The sequence below is a fragment of the Triturus cristatus genome, chromosome 10 (assembly GCF_964204655.1).
Source record: "Triturus cristatus chromosome 10, aTriCri1.1, whole genome shotgun sequence".
Classification (NCBI taxonomy): domain Eukaryota; kingdom Metazoa; phylum Chordata; class Amphibia; order Caudata; family Salamandridae; genus Triturus; species Triturus cristatus.
In genome coordinates, this window is record NC_140593.1 from 952957023 (window position 1) to 952975742 (window position 18720).

Here is an 18720-nt window from a genome sequence, read left to right on the forward strand (position 1 = left end):
TGTACCTGCCAAAAATGAATGTGTCCTTAACTGGTGCTCAAGCGCCGGTTTTGATGATTAAGTGCCGGTGCTGAGCACCAGAAACCACCGGCTCAAATTAAGCTCTGACTGGGGAGCTGTAAACGATCCACACTGGCTCTCCTTTCATTCAGTCTGACCTCACCCTGCTTCATCACTCTCTGCCAGCTGCACTATTACTCTGGAAATAGCCAACAGAACAATAAACCACCAGCTCCAAAGAGGTGGTAAATTGGTGTAAATATCCGTCTGTTTCCTCCGGGAATATATCATTTTGCCTAGTGTTATTTACCAATTGTGGGAGGCCCAACTCATAATCCCCAGATTTAAATGCTGTATTCCAGCGAGATTTGGAGAGTCTGGCCCTCTAGCATACCGCACTTAATCATAGGGAACTTATAATGAGGGCCACACTCTCAATTTCTATTTTTTTTCTCCAAAGGCTTAAGAAAGTGAATGCAAATTTATAACCCTCCACCACTTTTGCCTGCCCATGCTTCCCCATAGGCCAGTCTGGAAGAAACTCACTAGATTGTATGCTCTGTATCGCATGACGGTAGTAATACATCTTCTTCCTCGCATTATAAGTATAGGTAAGTTGATGTGGAGGTGCGAATGGTAAATATATACTTATTACCATGACAGTATAATGGAAGGTTATGTAGTGGATGCGGTATTATTTAGGGTCAATATCAGTGGTGTCCATATAGTGCCATACAATCACACTGCACCCGGTGGATAGTTGGTTGACACTGCTATGGTGTCACCAATACTCATGGTATTCCTGGATTCCCATGCCCTGCAATGCATCCATGGCAGGCAGGTGTAATTCTCAGGCATTCCCTCGGTCCGTTAGGATTATCTTGTCTTGCATGCACAGTTACACCAAAGCCAAGGGAAATTGCAGGGGTTCAATTGCCGGTGCCACAAACAAGCGCTTCTGTGGCTGTATATGTTGTATTTCTATGAACAGCATGTAATTAATTAATGTATGCACCTTTTTCCAGAGGCTCCAGTGCTCTTCAAAAAGAAATTGGAGGCCAAGACAGTAGAGGAAAGAGAGACCGTAATCCTGGAGGCGGAGCTCTCTAAGCCCACCAAGGAAGTGAAGTGGATGAAGAACAGCATTGTATTGCAGCCTGGTAATAACTTGGAGATTAAGTCAGAAGGGACCAAACACAGCCTCATCATCAAGAATGTTACCTTTGCAGAACGTGGCCTGTACTGCTGTGAGACGCTGGAGGATAAGACCCAGTGCAAGCTGACTGTAGAAAGTAAGTTCTCTTACAGGAGTCCTTCGCTTTTGTCTCTTGGGACCAGATGTATCAAAGGGTTTTACCCATTCTGTGTCTATGGCAAAATGTGTTCATACATATGGCCCTTGGTATCTAGAACCTGGCAGGCGCTTCTTCTTAACAGTGTGGGACCAGGCCATCCATAAAGGGGATATCATTTAGAAATTATTATTGGGGATTTTTCCGAACAGTACAAATCACAAAGAGCTGAAACAGATTCAATTACGGAGTCAAACAGACCCATTTGTGCATTATTGTTTAAGGTAATATGTTTGAACAACTACGGGCCACGTGTATTACCATTACTAATAACGATGACCTAGTTGTGATTTTCAGCGGATCACAATTAGGTACTCGCTATTACAAATGTATTATAACTCCAAGAGTTTCATATATCGATTTGTAGGGGGTTGCAAATCGACCTACCTCATTAATATTAATGAGGTAGGTCGCAATTTGCGACCCCCTAGGATTCGCTAAAATCACGGGGAAGGTGGCCTGATGGGGTCAGCAGACCATCATGTCTGTGATTGTTTTAAATAAAACAATTAGGTTTTTATTTAAATGCAGCTCATTTTCCTTGAAGGAAAACATGTTGTGTTTAGAAAAAAAAATGAATAGTTCACTTTAACATTTTTAAGAGCAGGCAGTGTTCTTGGGACCACTGCCTGCTCCTAAAAAAATGTTTTTAAATACTTTCACAAAGGGGAAGGGGTGCTTTGGGGACCCCTTCCTGTTTGAGAATGGGTTACCAACAACTTGAAGTTGGTGGTGAAAATGTGAATTTTCACGATCGCATTCACGGTCACAAACCACATTCATACATACCTTTAAGATTTGGTATTTGGAAGAGACTCCCTAAACACACCCCTTCCAAATACCGAATTGCAAACCAATTTTTCCGATTCAGTAACCGGTTACTGAATCGCAAAATAGGGTTTGACACAACAAATATAGCTAATACAAAGGGCATCCTGCTGTAAAGAAATTTTCATTTGCTGAGCTTTGAACATAACACCTAAACATTAAGCATTTGAGTTCATCTTTATCACGTTCCCTACAGACTGTTGACAATTGTGTTCCAAATGATATGATATTTCATCACTCTATATCACTTATATTTTGACCTGCTTTGATCCTCACACCAGAGCCTACTGGTCTCAACAAAACCACCACATGCAGCTTCTGGCTTTGGATTTGTTCATCCCTTAGGCCCCCATCAATGAAACACCCTTCCTCTAAATATCCAGGTTTTCTTGACCATATACGGCTTTAAAACCAATCTAATGAACCATCTCGGCGAGATTGGAGAGGAGAAATACCTAAAAACAGGAAACATCTTTTACCATGCAGTCTTTACAACAACCTTCCTTTACTACGCAGCCACTACCCTGACGTTACCATGCTTTACTTTGCCCTGCAAGTCGTTACAACCACTTGCTGTAGGGGGTGTGTCGTTGGACTGGTGTTAAATTTCTAAGTCCAATACCTACCCTACTGTTGCGTAGCCTGGAGTTGGAATAGTAATTCATACGTTTCCAAGGACCAGCTCCCCCTAAAGCAAGTCATTGTAACAACTTGCGTACTAAAGTAACACGTGGTAACGTTGCAGTCGGGGTAGTGGCTGCATCGTAAGGGCATGAGGGATAAAGGCATGCAGAGTTCCATCATACACCCCCTAAAAACACATATCATAAACAAAAAGTATACAAGCATTTATGTGCCAAAACTTCAAGGACCTACTTCGGTTTGTGTACCTAACGCAACTACTTGTTATGCTCTGTACTCCTTCTACCCTTACATGCAACATTTCTACTTGAAATGTCAGAGTGCTCTTGTCAAATAAATAAATCAGGGAGCATCTCTTATTGATCAAAAGCACACATTGCTGTGTTTCTCCTGTCTGTGAGTAAGCACAATTCAATCTGTATATCATCAGACCACATTCGCCAGAAGGATCCAATAAAAATGGCTTCCTACTTTGTCTGGTGAAATCATCTTAGCACAAGTGCCAATCCCACATCAGTCAAAATACATTCCTCCCATAGACTCCACTGTTGAAGTTTGTGCCCACCATGTGCTCAGCCCACAGTTCCACACCCTTGCATTGTGCACCCATTAGCAGCAGACCTGAGAGACCCTTCCCTAACTCTTCACATCAGTGTACAGGGTCCCTTACATATAGAATGGACTCAGACCCATGTCCTTCCACACCTATTTGGTAGAACGTGACCCTAGTTGCTTTAGCTTCTTGTGGTCTATTGGCCTATCACTTCAAACTGTGCTTCTTCCTTCATTGTCCTCATTACAATCCAACATTACCTAGACCTTCAAGGGGGGGGGGGGGTCAAATATACTTGTACAACAATGTCTTAACCAATGGATTCATAATTTATCTATTCAAACCTGAGGTGCCATGTTATAAATTCAGTATCCAAAGTGACAAACTCCAGGACAGCCAGAAGAACACAAAAAAAACATTAACTGCCCTGAAAGCCGCTTTGTGGATCACTGCTGAAGTGCTGACCTTATACAGATGAAAATATTATCTTTTTTACCTGGGCATTTGTTCTTGGATAAAGTTATACTGCAGTTCATGCCCTCTGTCATGCTACTCTGAAATCCCCACTTTGCTAGTAGTGTTTGTATAATCAGATGGCATACATCACCCTTTGTTGACCTGCAACCATAATAAATGATCCAACATAACCAGAGAGCGTTTTAGAGGAGTTTCAGCCCAATTAACAATTTCCCAATCTCTCACAAAGGATATCCATGACAGGTCCCTTAGTTCAATATAACCCAAGTGCGCCAACATTTTACTAAACAAGGCTCTTGGTGACTGTCTGATATTGTCAGACTGAAGCTCGGATGAAAGGAACCAAATTCATTGGTCCTACCCAGAGCCCCCTCCCCATTTACCTTCAGATTAAGGCCTCCCTAATTAAATAGTGTTAGGATCGTATATGTATCAGAGAACCTAGAGCTCTTTTCCATAGCAAGATCTCTGACATATCAACTCTACAATATGACTAGTTCTGATAGATCATTAAAGTCTAGTCGTTCCCCATGAACAAATTAATCAGAAGAACCATCAGTATCCCAACAAGCAATACCTAGAACACCCTTCTCTTTCAGATTGTCTACGCGGGGATGATGAATGGGTGGTACAAAACAAAAGTCCTTTGTGTGGAACTCCTTCCTGTAAGGTGTACTGATGCTTATATCCCACAGTCTCTCTGGCTCAGGGCCGGACTGGAAATCCAAAGCAGCCCAGGCAATTTTCTCAGACCAGCCCCCCCTTGTCCCTGAGAGGCTGGAAACGCTTGCTTGCTGCTTTTATTACTGGGGGACGATATTGCAGCACCACTTCAAAACCCGCTCCTAGTTACAAAACTGGCCCCCACTGCCGCAAATCCGGTCCCACCCTCCCAGCCTCCTGTGAAACCTCCTGATGCACGGTACAGCGAGTCCAGCCCTGCTCTGGCTATGTATGCCATGGAGTACGGTGCCTCAAATTAGACCATAAATGTTCAATCAAAGAAATAAATGATGTAGTTAAGGGTATACGATTGTCTAAAACCTAAATAACGTGTGGAAATACAGCAATTTTAACAATGCTTGTCTGCTGGAAAGTGGCAGTCATCATAAAGTCCTTGCAACTTGTTTACAGAGATATGTGCAAAATACGCTCCTTGGGTTGACAGCTAGACTACCAGTTTAATGGTTGAGCTGGGTTAGGGCAGGATATGGTTAGTCTTGGTGTAGGGCAAATGAAAATATCCATATGTTACTTACTGTATGAGTTCCAGTGTACATTATACATTGAAATATCTGTAGGTTGTTTCAGAGTATGGGGGGGACTGAGGAAAGGGGAGATTAAACGATTTGACCAGGGTCTCACAAGTTTGTGAAACAGGGAAGACTGAATTAAACTCTTGGTGTCCTGGTTCCAAAGTCTGCAATAAGCCCCATTACTATAGACTAAATATGAGTCATATTTCCTACAGCCACGAGAATTGTATTCATTTTCCCAATTTTTTTGTAGTGCGACAAATCAAACTTTTGAAGGGCATCCAGGAGGTAAAGGTTCATGAAAAAGACTCCGCCACCTTTGAGGTGGAGCTCTCCCATGAAGATGTGGATGGATCCTGGATGAAGGATGGGCTGAAGCTGAAACACGAGGAAAACTGCAGGATTTCTGCTTTCGGCAAGAAGCATTCATTAACTCTATCAAAACTGAAGCTTGAGGAGTCTGGCCTGATCTCCTTCAAAGCTGAAGGAATCAGTACATCAGCAAGGCTGACAGTCACAGGTAGGGTGAGAGCTGCTGGAGAGTGTGCGGCCAGTGTACCTCATTCCTGTAGTAGCATTAATGAAAGTGTCTAGTTAGTTTATTCGTTTATCACATTTTCAAGATTTTTCATCTAGTCAATCCTCCTCATCATTTAAATTATAAAGCATGGTTAGGAAATGTATTTTTGTGAATTTCTTTACCTTATATTTTCCTAATTCATTAGGAGTCGTGGAATTCAAAATGACAACATGCTAAGGAGCAATTTACAGAGGCATGAAATGACGTAAAGAAGTGTTTTGATGCTAAAATAAATCCACATTTCATGTTTATTTATTAGAACCTCCAGTAACAATGAGCCATCCATTGGATAACATCAAATCCCCCGAGAAGGAGAAGGTGACATTTGAATGCGAACTTTCAAGACCCAATGTGGAAGTCAAATGGTTTAAGGTACAAAGCAGCAATGTGGTTTTGGAAATGTTTAATGTGCTCCATCTTCCTACTAAGCCCAAGCCTAAGTCGATTTTTACGATGCATCGCTACTTTAGAAGTCTTTTAAAATGTCACTAAGGCAGACCCGTTCTTGTCTACTCTCTAACGTATCACACAACTCAGAATTAGATGCAATTACTTCACTGCCCCTCAATTTGGAACCATGCCCCTCTGCTGGTACACAACAGGACATCAGTTCAAAGTGTATAGAGATGTGCTGGGTTAATGAAAGGAAATAGGCTGAAATGTATCATGGATGTTCAGATCTTTCTACAGCTTCAATTTAGCTTTTGTATCAGAAATGCAGGCACTGTTTCACTACTTATTAAAGGGCAGATCATCAATTTGGTTTTGTTTTATTTACATTTCTTTTTTTAATTCTATTAAAGTACTAGAATGCCAGTGGTCTAGTGCCTTTCTTCATATCTGGATAAAGTCATAGCATGAAAGGAGTTGGGGCAGTTGCCTTCATTTCAGTCTCATGGAGAAGATTTGCTTTCTCACCCTACTGATCTAAGTCCACGCGATAGCATACGGCCTTTGCAGTTATAATATACGGTTATCCTTCTCCCTAATGAAGGAGTTTAAGATGCATGGCAACTTTAGAGCTCATTTACATATTGGTTATTAAAACGTACTTTTTGAAAGCAAAATATAATTCTACTACAGAAGATTCATCCAAAGAAGGGCTCAACATGATCCATTTTTAGCACATTCTGTTACCATGTTGATGTTTCCTCTGTAAGCAGTACATTTAAGACCCTTCTATTTTTTCTTTCTTAAGGATGGCTCTCAATTACGGCCAAGCAAAAAAATAGGAATATTTTCACAGGGAAGAAAGAGAAGCCTCATAATTCACAAATGTGAATATGATGATCAGGGAACCTATGTATGTGATGCGGTTGATGACAAGAGTTCAGCTACGCTGACAGTCCATGGTAAGTGTCGATTTAACAATGGGTTGTGTAATTTTCATATTGTTTTCCTTATGATAACACTCTAAACTGCTTGATTTAGTTCAGCATTCAGACTTCATAAAATTGTAAAACCCATCCAATATAATGATGTGGTGTAACGGCCAGAGCTGTTGACTTTGAAACTAAGGAACCAGGTTTGAGTCTCAGCTTCGGCTCATCATCCTGTGATTTTGGGCAAACCAGTTAATCTCCCCGTGCCTACCAAAAAATGAATGTATCCTTGTGTAAAGTAACTGGTGCGCATGTAAAGTGCTCCAATACCTTTGGCTCGAGTTTGTGCTATATAAAACTGAGAAAACAAAAAAAACCTATATATATATATATATATATATATATATGCTGCTTGCACTCTCACACATTTAACAAAAGCAAGAAGAGAGGATGAATTGCATTACATACTTTTCTAAGAATTACAGAATATACCTAGTGTTGACCAGTAGTTTACTTATGTACTTATCCAATTATATCTATAGTGGATCTTATATGCATTTCACCTATTTTTAAGTGCTTTCTAATATTGACATTTATGGTCCTGCGTCGAAGAAGATGAAATTATTTGCCAATGAATTCACAGTGTGTTTAGGTGGATTAATTGAGAATTAGAACATAGGTTTCCTATATGCAAGGCTGGAAACCTTGTCAGGTGACCACATATCCACCTGTAGCAATATTCTATACACATTATTTATCAATTTATCCCTTATCAAAAATTGAATTGTTTATTCTTCAATGACCTAGAAACATTTGTGGCACACTAAGATAGAGTTCTGGGGTAGTAGCTCCTCTCTTAAGCTGTCAGACTCATGACCATCGTTGAGGTTCAAGATGCGCTTCCCAGACCACTGGTCTATTGCTAGCATCTTTAGAGGTTAACGTAGCTATACAATGGCAGTGATCTATGCTGCTCTGTTCTGAATTTAAGAAAATGTACAAGTCTGTACTTCAGTAACTTTGTAAAGAAAGTATAAAAATAAGACGTACTTTTAGAAAAACAAGCTATACTTTAAAGATAGTGTTATCTTTGTTAGACAGGTGAAACACGTTTTCAGGGCCACAGAGTTAGAGTGAATGAACAATATCAGTACCTGAACCAAAACTTAGAGTGCTCAAAACTTTCACTGAAAATTTGTACTGCTACTCCCCCACAGAATCATAGTGAACAGCCATCCACATGTTCTCTGATCCTTTGGGATATTTCACAGTATTTTATTGTGCAAGTATGTGGCATAAATAGTATGGGAAAAGGGCCTGTGTAAGATTTGCTGGGGCGAATGGAAAGAGTCGTGTGGTGATCAGAATGGGAGGATGTTTTGGAAATTATTTACAAGGCGGAATGACTGTAATTACTTAGATCAGGCCCTGAAAACTGTGACACCTGCTGATTGTTAGCACTTTGACTTAAGTTACTTGTATCATGTGGGCAGAGACAGAGATCACTGGGAATTCTCAAATATCATTGTCAATATAATTTCAAATTTCTTTATCACCTTAGATGAAGTTTTTAAGTCATTCAAGTCAAGTCAAAAGAACTTTATTTTGGAGAAACTCTCCATGAAAGGTACATAAAATAAGAATATAAAAACATTTAAAACCATACATTGGGTAGTTAAAAAGTAGTTAAAAAGGTTGGAACATTAAAACACCAGGACAGCGATATATCTGCTAATTACATAAAATCATGTACAATTTAACCCAGTGCAAGATTAATCAGGTTAGCATTTTCAGGTACCGTTTTCTCTTATGCCAGAAAGCCCCCAGAAATTTGGCCACAGCAAACACAATGTGAGCAGCCATTTCACTCTTAAGAATTCTGAAGGCTTCGTGGCACCTGGTAAAACCCAGATTCCTACAAACGGGAATGATCCATTTTCTGCGCACCTCACTGTAGCCCGGACAAAAAAATATAATGTGCAGCTCAGTTTCATCGCATACTCTGCATGCCGGGCAAGTACTGGGTGCAGACACAGACCAATGACTAGTGAGTGCACGTATTGGCAGGGACCCGTGCCTCCATTGTAGATAAAGCTTCCTAATTAGTACAGGGTAAATATTGTCCAGGATTAGTTCAAAGCCGTAGGCATTTTTAATACAGAGAAATTGGTGCGTTAGAGTCCCTAGGGTTATAGAAGGTCGGAATGTGGGAGCCTTAGAATTATAATGCAATTTGGTTAGAACCTTTTTGGGAAGCCTGGGGCAAGCATCCAGGGGGTCGTTCCAAAGAGCATCAAGACCTAAGCCCACCAGATTGTTCCTTACAAATTTAAGCCAGGCAATGTTCCCCGAATTTGGAAGACTAAGGACTTCCTGCAAGCCCTGTCTATAATGAATCAATTCGGGTACAGCCCACAATCTACGCCAATAAATCAGGGGGCGAAGCGCCAATTCTTCTTCCAGGGGTCTGATGCCTAGGTCAAGTCTTAATGGCACTAAAGGTGTACTTGGAGGAAGGGCTACTAGACACCTAAGAAACCTATTCTCCTCTTTTGTCAGACTAGCCAAGACTTTGTGACCCCATAATTCGCTGCCATAGATAACGGCTCCTCTGGCTTGCACCCTGTAGATGTGGAGCGGAGGGCCTATGGGTTTGAGGGTCGACCTATTCTTCCCCACCATCCTTAAAATCCCACCCACATGTTGCGCTAGTTTCAGCCTTGCTTTCTCCTGGTGCGGACCCCACCCCAATTCCTCATTAAGGGTTACACCAAGATATTCAAAGGTATTGACTCGTTCTAGCGTATTGTTCCCTATGCGTGGGATACGGTGGAACCTGGGTGGCGGATTGAAGGCCATAAATTTGGTCTTTAGAGTGTTAATCTCCAATCCGTGCTCTCTACAGAAGTCCCCAAAGCCGTCTAACACACGCTGGATTCCCATCGGCGACTTGGGGAGAAGGAGGGTATCGTCCGCAAACATAATTGCCGGAACCCTCCTTCCCGCCAGCTTTGGGACGTCGGAATTGGGGACCTTGTTGAGGTGATCAATAACCCCGTTGACGAAGAGGCAGAACAGGGTCGGTGCGAGTACACACCCCTGTCTTACCCCTCTGTCAACGGGAAACTTATTTGATAGGGCGCCATGCCTACCACACCTCACTTGAGCATAGGTGTTGGTATGGAGGCGGATGATCATTGACAAAAGATCACCTGGCACCCCGGCTCTAGCCAGCACTTCCCACAGCTTACCACGTGGAACCAGGTCGAAGGCTGCCCTTAGGTCCACAAATACAGTATAGAGGCTGCCACCCTCCAACTGTATTGTTTTCCAGTATATAAGGGACAGTCTAAAGACCTGGTCTATGGTGGAAGTCTTTTGCCGAAACCCAGCCTGGAGGGGGCTCAAAATGTCCCTGTCTTCGATCCAGTCCAAGAGACGATCCAACAGAAGCCTCGCAAAAAGCTTCTGGGGGACGTCTATCAGACTGATCGGTCTGTAATTAGCCGGGATTAAAGGTGAGCCCCTTTTAAAAATAGGCACGATCTCCGCCCCAAGCCAAGTGGGGGGGACCGCCATACCGTGGGCGATGGCATTAAACAAGACCAAGAGGTAGGGGGCCCAGATTCTAACCTCGTGCTTTAAGAGGTCGCCTGGGAGCTTGTCAAGACCTGGCGCTTTTCCCGAGGAAAGGCGAGTAATTGCCATTTCCAATTCCTCCAAATTAAAATCTCCCATCTCGGAAGAGTTATCAGTGGTTAGGGCGGCTAATGCCCCAACCTGAGTTCCTAGATGGTCCAGCCCAGGGGCACTGTAGAGCAATGAAAAATGTTCCTCCCACACTTCAGGCGCGATGTTTCCCTCTATAGCCAGAACAGGCTCAACTGAGCCATGTTTGACTATTTGCCAGAATTTCCTTGGGTCTCTGATTTTAAGTGCAGTTGTCATTTCTGACCAGTTCTCCCAGTCCCAGTCTATTTTGGCATTTTCAAGAAGGAGCTTGTAAGCAGCCTGCTTTTCCCTAATTACCGATGGGGCCTCCTTACTTTTAAATGCCCGGAGAAGGTCTGCCTTGGCTTTCCTACAACTGGCATTGAACCATGAGGCTCTTTCTCTCCTCACTTTCCTGTCCCGGACCACAGTGTTCAATACCTCGGCAAGATTATTGCACAGGGTCTGATGAATGTCCCCAAGGGAAAGGCACCCACCAGGCGAGGGCAGTAGTGGGAGTAGTCTTCCCACCTTTTCGAGGGCTGATGCCACTAGCTCATAGATGGTCCTAATGCAGTTTGGTTTCTCTAAGAGTTTGTCCCACCTTATTCTTCGCCTGTTGCTAGATAGGGTTAGACTTGGGGCGCTTGCTCTATTTTCTGGGACAGCAGGATTAAGAAATCCATCAACAGCCAGGGAGAGGATCAGGCCATTGTGGTCACTGTCGAACCTGGGGGCTATTTTAAAATCTAAAACTAGTTTCCAGTCCTGAAGTTTGATCATTATGTAATCTATCCGGGACTCCTGGCCTAGTCTGTTGAAAGTTGGTTGCGGAGGTGTGTCCCCTTTGAACCTGCCATTGCAAGCTTTAAGTGAGTTTGCAAGGGTCATTGTTATTACTTGGAGTAGGAGTGGTGAGGATGACCTGACTGGCATCTTTAGAGGTTAACGTAGCTATACAATGGCAGTGATCTATGCTGCTCTGTTCTGAATTTAAGAAAATGTACAAGTCTGTACTTCAGTAACTTTGTAAAGAAAGTATAAAAATAAGACGTACTTTTAGAAAAACAAGCTATACTTTAAAGATAGTGTTATCTTTGTTAGACAGGTGAAACACGTTTTCAGGGCCACAGAGTTAGAGTGAATGAACAATATCAGTACCTGAACCAAAACTTAGAGTGCTCAAAACTTTCACTGAAAATTTGTACTGCTACTCCCCCACAGAATCATAGTGAACAGCCATCCACATGTTCTCTGATCCTTTGGGATATTTCACAGTATTTTATTGTGCAAGTATGTGGCATAAATAGTATGTGTAAGATTTGCTGGGGCGAATGGAAAGAGTCGTGTGGTGATCAGAATGGGAGGATGTTTTGGAAATTATTTACAGGGCGGAATGACTGTAATTACTTAGATCAGGCCCTGGAAACTGTGACACCTGCTGATTGTTAGCACTTTGACTTAAGTAACTTGTATCATGTGGGCAGAGACAGAGATCACTGGGAATTCTCAAATATCATTGTCAATATAATTTCAAATTTCTTTATCACCTTAGATGAAGTTTTTAAGTCATTAAAGCCAGACCTAATAAAAAGAACCCTAGCTCTGACGGTATACCGATGGACATATGCAAGGCTTGTGAAGACCTCTGAGTTTGTCAGGGTCTTAAATCTAACATGCAGCACTTTTGCTTTCCCATGGGGTGTTTCTGATGAACCCTTCGACCTGCAGATTCCTCACCTTTTGAATCCCCTCCAGGCATCAGACTGGATCCAGAAACTTTGCAAAAGTTCTCCTTGGCTAGTAGGTGGTGCCACAACTTCATCTCATCTCCGGACACCACCCCATACTTGACATTATAGAGTCGCACAAGGTGCCATAAATGTGCACAGACATTAGCTCTTGGCTGCAAATGAGTTGCTCTTGTCAAACACTTTATTACAAAAAAGTATAAGTGATTCTTAAGGAATCTTTCCTTCATAGTTGTCAGGCCTTAAACATTTACACTTCTGTTTTAATCAGGTGTCGCTCCCAGATCCACACGTAATCTGTGTGTGGTGTCTCAGGCCAGGCAGGGTACAACCCCAAGTCCTGCGGCTATTGTGGCTGTATGCTTCTCAAGGCTATCAATGAACGTAACGCGGAACTCTCCATGGCCCAAGCTCTGGATGAGTGCTGATGTAAGTGGTGCTGTTCCTCTTCTAGGGGCCTCTACAATCGCATTCTAGCTTGTCTTTGACCAGAAAGTCCTCGAAGCGGGCCTCACCCAAGGGAAGGGACTCCTAGATATCCCACAGGGCTTAGAAAAGACCCTTCAGCTTCTCTGTCGATCTTGTTCTATAGGCAGGTCTTCAGTCTGAGGTTCTGCCCCTCTAACCCAGGCATCTACGCTACCACTTAGCCAGACCTAGTGGAAGTAGTGCTGGCACTGGGTTTGGGTACGATACCCTATTGAAGGTTGAGGGGGTGCTTCTGGTCTTTCCTTCCTAAACTGTGGCCATCATCCAGGCAATTTTGGTGTCATTCAGAAATATCTCCTGTATGGCTGTCTCTGGTGCACCCGCAGGCCTCAAGAAGCTTTGGGGCACCTGCCCAGTCCAATGCTGACAGCTCCTGCCCCAAAACAGGTTGACCCCATCTTGACGCCTCTTGATGGCAGTTAGGTGATAGTTGTACCATTTTCCCTGCCAGAGGTCTTGCCGGAAACTGTGCTGACTTTAGATCCGTCCCTATCAATTTTCCTAAGACCAAGACCCTTCTAGTTAGATCCAGATGCTAGTTGCAACGGTTGTTGAAAGAAGTGTCCTTTTCGCCTCACTCCATGTTGAGTACTATAGCAGACCTTTCTGGAGGATACACTTATCTACCTGCACTTTCCTCACTGATCCATCTACCTCCACTTTCTGAGGAGTGATCATGCAATCATCCCAAGTTCTGATACACTACATCCTTTTGTTAATCTCATCAGACTCAACTCAGGCTAAGGGGTTGTGGAAAAAAGGATGGGGAACTGATGCTTGTGGGCCAATGTGCTGCCTTGTGTGACTCCATGGTGTCATTCCCTGGGTGGTGTCCAAAGTCTCAACGGAGTTGTGACGAAATGTGCAAGAGAGCTGTTGCAACGTTTCCAGATGCACACTGGCACCTAAAGGGGCTTCAATAGAGTGTATCCACCCGAAAGAGCACTCCAGTTTTAAACAGGGTGACAGACACAATCTCTTTTGTTACTTAACCTACTTGGCTCCTTGATTGCACTATTAAGATCCTGGTAAGGATTATGCTGCATAGACCGAATTGAGCTCCCCCTTCTTCATGCGGATTTTGCAGTTCCTCAGTTGCAGACCAGAAAGATTGGTGGCAAGATGTATGACTTTTATCGAGTACTTTGGATTGGTTATTAATCTTACATTCAAAGCTATGAAATTGGGGATCCTATTGTCAAATGTAGTATCTCTTTCCAACCATTGGAAAGAATCAACTTCTTAAATTATTTAGGTGTTTTCTTCATTCTGAACTGGATTGGTCTCCCCTTACGAGATTGTGTCAACAGTAGAGTCAACAGAGGGATATTTTCCTTTGCTGCAAAGTGTCGTGCAAATACCTTCTCCCTTGAACGTCTATAAAGCGAAAGCTGTACCTGCTGCTACTTACTGAGTTGGCATATGCAGGTACACTCAGACATTACAAACCTAGGAGAATGGCTTTTTGATGAATATTCTGGGTTTGCCATCCGGAATCTTGACCAATGCTTGTCATGAGGAGACTGAGTTAGAGTATATCTATGACACAATGAAGTGTACTACTGTTTCCCTGTAATTCTTGGTCTGCATAACTTGCATGCATCTCTAATGATTGATATTTTGTGGTATACAGTGATAAACCCAAAGCCTCATGTTTTTCTGTTGGGAAACCACATAGGAGACACTGTAATTCAACTAAGTTTGAATCTGTTGTTTTCACCCCACATTTGATTAATGTAAAGGATGTTCAGTCTATTGCATCATGATTAAGTGCTGATGTAACCTTACAAAGAGAAAATGCTGAGCTCCTTAACGCATCTGTCACATACGTAATACATTTTTACCAAGCCTTGCCTGGGTGTGGAGCCATACTTGACACAAACAAGTTTTACTTTCACATTTTAGGATGGGACTGGTTGCCAGAGTCTTACTTAGTCTAGAGCTAGAGATTTGGTAGTGTATGTTCCATCTTTCCACTGTAATTTTACTTCTAGGCAATCGTGTATATATTTCTTGTTTTGTATTCCTTTTTTTAGAGCCTTTAGACTTTGAATCTGGTGTTGGTGAAAGAAGGTATACAAGAATGGAGAGTTGCACTGGATAACGTACTTACGATACCTAGCCTGTTTAGCTACGTTTCTTGTGGTGGTACAGAAAAGGGACAGGCTGGGACTGTTCCATTCCTTTTGACACACTCGTTTATCGGATGAAGTTACTTCCTTTGTGTTTAATAACTTTGGCCTATATTTTCTGCTGTTTATTACATAACTGCTTTGTGATACATTTGTACCTTATGCCTAAATGGGATTGATTTTTTTTAATCATGCTTTTTAATGTTTGTATTTTTTTCGGTATGTCTTTATGACTCTGGTTGAAAAATACACATTTGGTGCTGATGACGATGGTAAGGAAATTGTATATGTGATTATAAATGTCCTCCATTGTCAGTGGTAGTAAACGCTGGTGATGGATCAAAACTGGAATAGATTCACAGGTAGATAACGTGGCTTGCCCTTCATCGTGCATTGTCAGCAAGGCAGGATTAGAACTCAGGTCTCCTGGAATCATTCTTCAGTAGTTAAATCTGGAATTCTGAATACTTTTCTATTCATATTTTTGTTGGGTAGTCAGAGTTCACTTGTAAAATAAAATTTCTTGAAGGGTTTCTCTAATAGAATAAACAAACTGGTGAGAAACCATGACATTGTCCCAGCATTATGATAGACTCAACACACTGGTTAGTCCTTGTGGGTCCACAGTAGCATCACAAAAGAAATCATTTCAATCAATCAATCCAGATTTTTGAAGCGCACTACTCACCTGTGAGTGTCTCAGGGTGGAGGGGTGAGGGGGGGGGCAACTCCGTGGTCATCCAAAGAGCCAGGTCTTGAGATCCTTTCTTAATAGGTGCAGTGTTGGGCTTTGTCTGATGCGGGGGAAGTTCATTCCAGGTCTTGGACACAATGTAGGAGAAGGAGAAGGATCTGCTACCCACTCTGGCCCTGTGGATGCAGGGGACATTGGCTATGGCTAGGTCGGAAGTGCAGAGGTTTCTCTTGGGGGCGTGGCAGGGGATCTTTTCATTGAGGTATTGGGGTCTGGTGTTATGGAGGGCTTTGTAGTCGTGTGAGAGCAGTTTGAAGGTTGTTCTTTTTTTGACTTGGGAGCCAGTGGATTTCGTTGAGGTGTTGGGTGATGTCGTCATGTTGTGAGATGGCGAGGACAAGTCTAGCTTCGGCGTTCTGGAGTTTGCGGATTCCGGTGTAGTGCGTTTCCATAGTCCAGTCTGCTGGTGATGAGTACGTGGGTGATGGTTTTCCTGGAGTCGGGGGGATTCATTTGAAGGTCTTGCAGAGTATGTGGAGGGTGTTAAAGCATGTGGAGGACACAGTATTGATCTTGTGGTTCATGGTGAGTGACGAGTCAAGTATGATGCCGAGGTTGCGAGTGTGGTCCGTATGAGTGGGCGGGTTTCCGAGGGCAGGGGGCCACCAGGTGTTGTCCTATGTGGAAGGAGTGGAGCCGAGGATGCAGACTTCTATTTTCTCTGAGTTGAGCTTCGGCAGCTGCTGCTCATCCAGTTTGCAATATCCTTCATCCCTTCTTGGAAACTGTGCCTGGTGATGTTGGGTTCCTTGTAGAGGTAGAAGATGAACTTGGAGTCGTTGGCGTATGAGACTATGTTGAGTCCGTGTTTTCTGATGATGGTTTCCGAGGGGGGCCATGTAGACGTTGAAGAGCTTGGGACTGAGGAAGGATCATTGGGGTACTCCGTATCTGATCTCTGTAGGTTCGGAGAGGAAGGACGGGAGTCTTAGTCTTTGTGTTCTGCCTGAGAGAAAAGATCAAATCCAGTCTAAGGCAGTTCCCTGGACGCCGGCGTTGCGGATTCTGGCGGCTAGTGTGCGGTAGGAGATGGTGTTGAAGGCTGCTGAGAGGTCTAGGAGGATGAGAGCTGCTGTGTGGCCTTGGTCGAGGAGGGTGCAGATGTCATCATTGGCCGCTATGAGGGTGGTCTCTGTGCCGTGCATGCTGTGGAATCCGGATTGAGAGGTATTGAGGATGTTGTTGGTTTCTATGAAGTGTGCTAGCTGGGTGTTGACGACTTTCTCAATGACTTTTGCAGCGAATGGGAGAAGAGAGATAGGCCTGAAGTTCTTGAGGTTTGTTGAGTCTGCGGAGGGCTACTTGAGGAGGGATTTGACTGCAGCACATTTCCAGTCGTCGGGGAATGTGGCTGTCTCGAGGGAGCAATTGATCGTTCCTTCGTAGTTTGGGTGCGATGGCGGTGGCAGCCCCGTGGAAGATGTGTGGTGGGCATGTGTCAGTGGGTGCTCCGGAGTGGATGCTTTTCATAGTTTCTGCGGTGTCTTCTGTTGTGAGAGGGGTCCAGGTGAGGAGAGTCGGCTAGATGGTGTCGCTGGTGGGGGGTGTTGGGTTGGTGCTGTGGTCTTGGTCATCAAAGTTGTCGTAGAGCGTCTTGATCTTGTGGTGGAAGAAGGAGCTGAGTTTGTTGCAGAGGTCTGGGAGGGAGGGACGTCGGTTGTTTTGCTGTTCGGTCTGGTGAACTCTTGGTGAATAGTTCCTTGGAGTTGTGGGAGTTGGAGAGGATTCTGGCTTGGATGACGTTTCTCTTAGTTGATTTGATGAGTTGGTGGTGTGCCGTGGTTGTGGCCTTGTAGGCAGAGCGTCCTTCATGGGTTTTTCTGTTTCTCTATGTTGTCTCCAGTCATTGGCGGGAGCGCTTGTATTCTCTGAGGTCCAAGGTGAACCATATGGCTTTTGTGTTGTCATCTGGCGGAATTCTGTAGGGGGGTGAAGGTGTTGGTGCAGTTGGCAATCCATTGGTGGAGGCTGTTGGCTGCTGTGTTGGCATCTGTTGTGGTAGAGGGAGGAGTGCAGCTGAGGACGGAGGTAAGGTGTTCTTCAGTGATTTTGTTCCAGTTTCTGCGTGGGAGGCGTGGCATGTGCTTGTGTGCAGTGGGTATCGAAAAGGAGAATGGACACAGTGGTGGTCCTTCCAGAGCGGTTCAATGGTGTGACTTAAGTGAATGTTGTTGTTTCCAGCGAAGATGGGGTCGATAGTGTGTCCTGCCATTTGAGTGGTAGTGGTTACAAGTTGCTTCAGTCCAATGTTGGTGTAACGCCCTGAACGTCTCAGGATCGTTTAACAGACACGCTAATGAGGACGCAACCACTTGTGAAGGGTAAGTTATTTTAATGAAGGCACAAATAACACAAAGAATAAACAAAAGTTATAGTCACTGGAATCCTCCAGGCTATGTACGTTACCAGCCCACCGCACGGATGGTCCTAACCGTCCTCTGCATATACGCCGGTCCCGGCGTATGCCAACAGAGGGCAGCAATGAAATGGCCGACAATGCCAATCGGTAGGCTGTGAGGGGCACGAAGAGTGTTGGGGAGAATCGAGGAGTCAGGGAAACACCCAGCCGGGGTCTCTACCTGAAGGGAGCAGCCGCTCAACCTCTTCCTCAGACTGCACCGGGACGCGGAGTCACCTCCTGGTGATGCGTCACCGATACCCCAATCAAAAGTAAGAAGACTGAACCGAGAGCAGCCGCTCGATCGATCCTGTGGACTTCCGAGTCTGTAACGCGGCAAACACCTCCTGGTGTGCGTGACAGCTGGCAGTCCCTGTATCTCTGGTCGGGCTGGGAGTTACGACTCCAACCAGCTAAAGCGCCACTGCGCTTTGACTCAGCCGAGTCAAAAAGCGAAGCTCAATGGTTGACCGGT

General features: G+C 43.9%; 1 protein-coding gene across 27 annotated transcripts in view; it reads left to right on the forward strand.

Moving 5' to 3' along the window:
* OBSCN (obscurin, cytoskeletal calmodulin and titin-interacting RhoGEF) overlaps nt 1-18720 on the forward strand; it is a 1809553-nt gene that overhangs the window by 392357 nt on the left and 1398476 nt on the right. For all 27 annotated transcript variants that reach the window (XM_085628811.1, XM_085628818.1, XM_085628815.1 and 24 more), the window contains exons 23-26: nt 1026-1292; nt 5362-5628; nt 5948-6060; nt 6887-7040. In XM_085628811.1, the coding sequence (XP_085484937.1) occupies nt 1026-1292; nt 5362-5628; nt 5948-6060; nt 6887-7040 (801 nt within the window). The remainder of the gene's footprint in view (nt 1-1025; nt 1293-5361; nt 5629-5947; nt 6061-6886; nt 7041-18720) is intronic.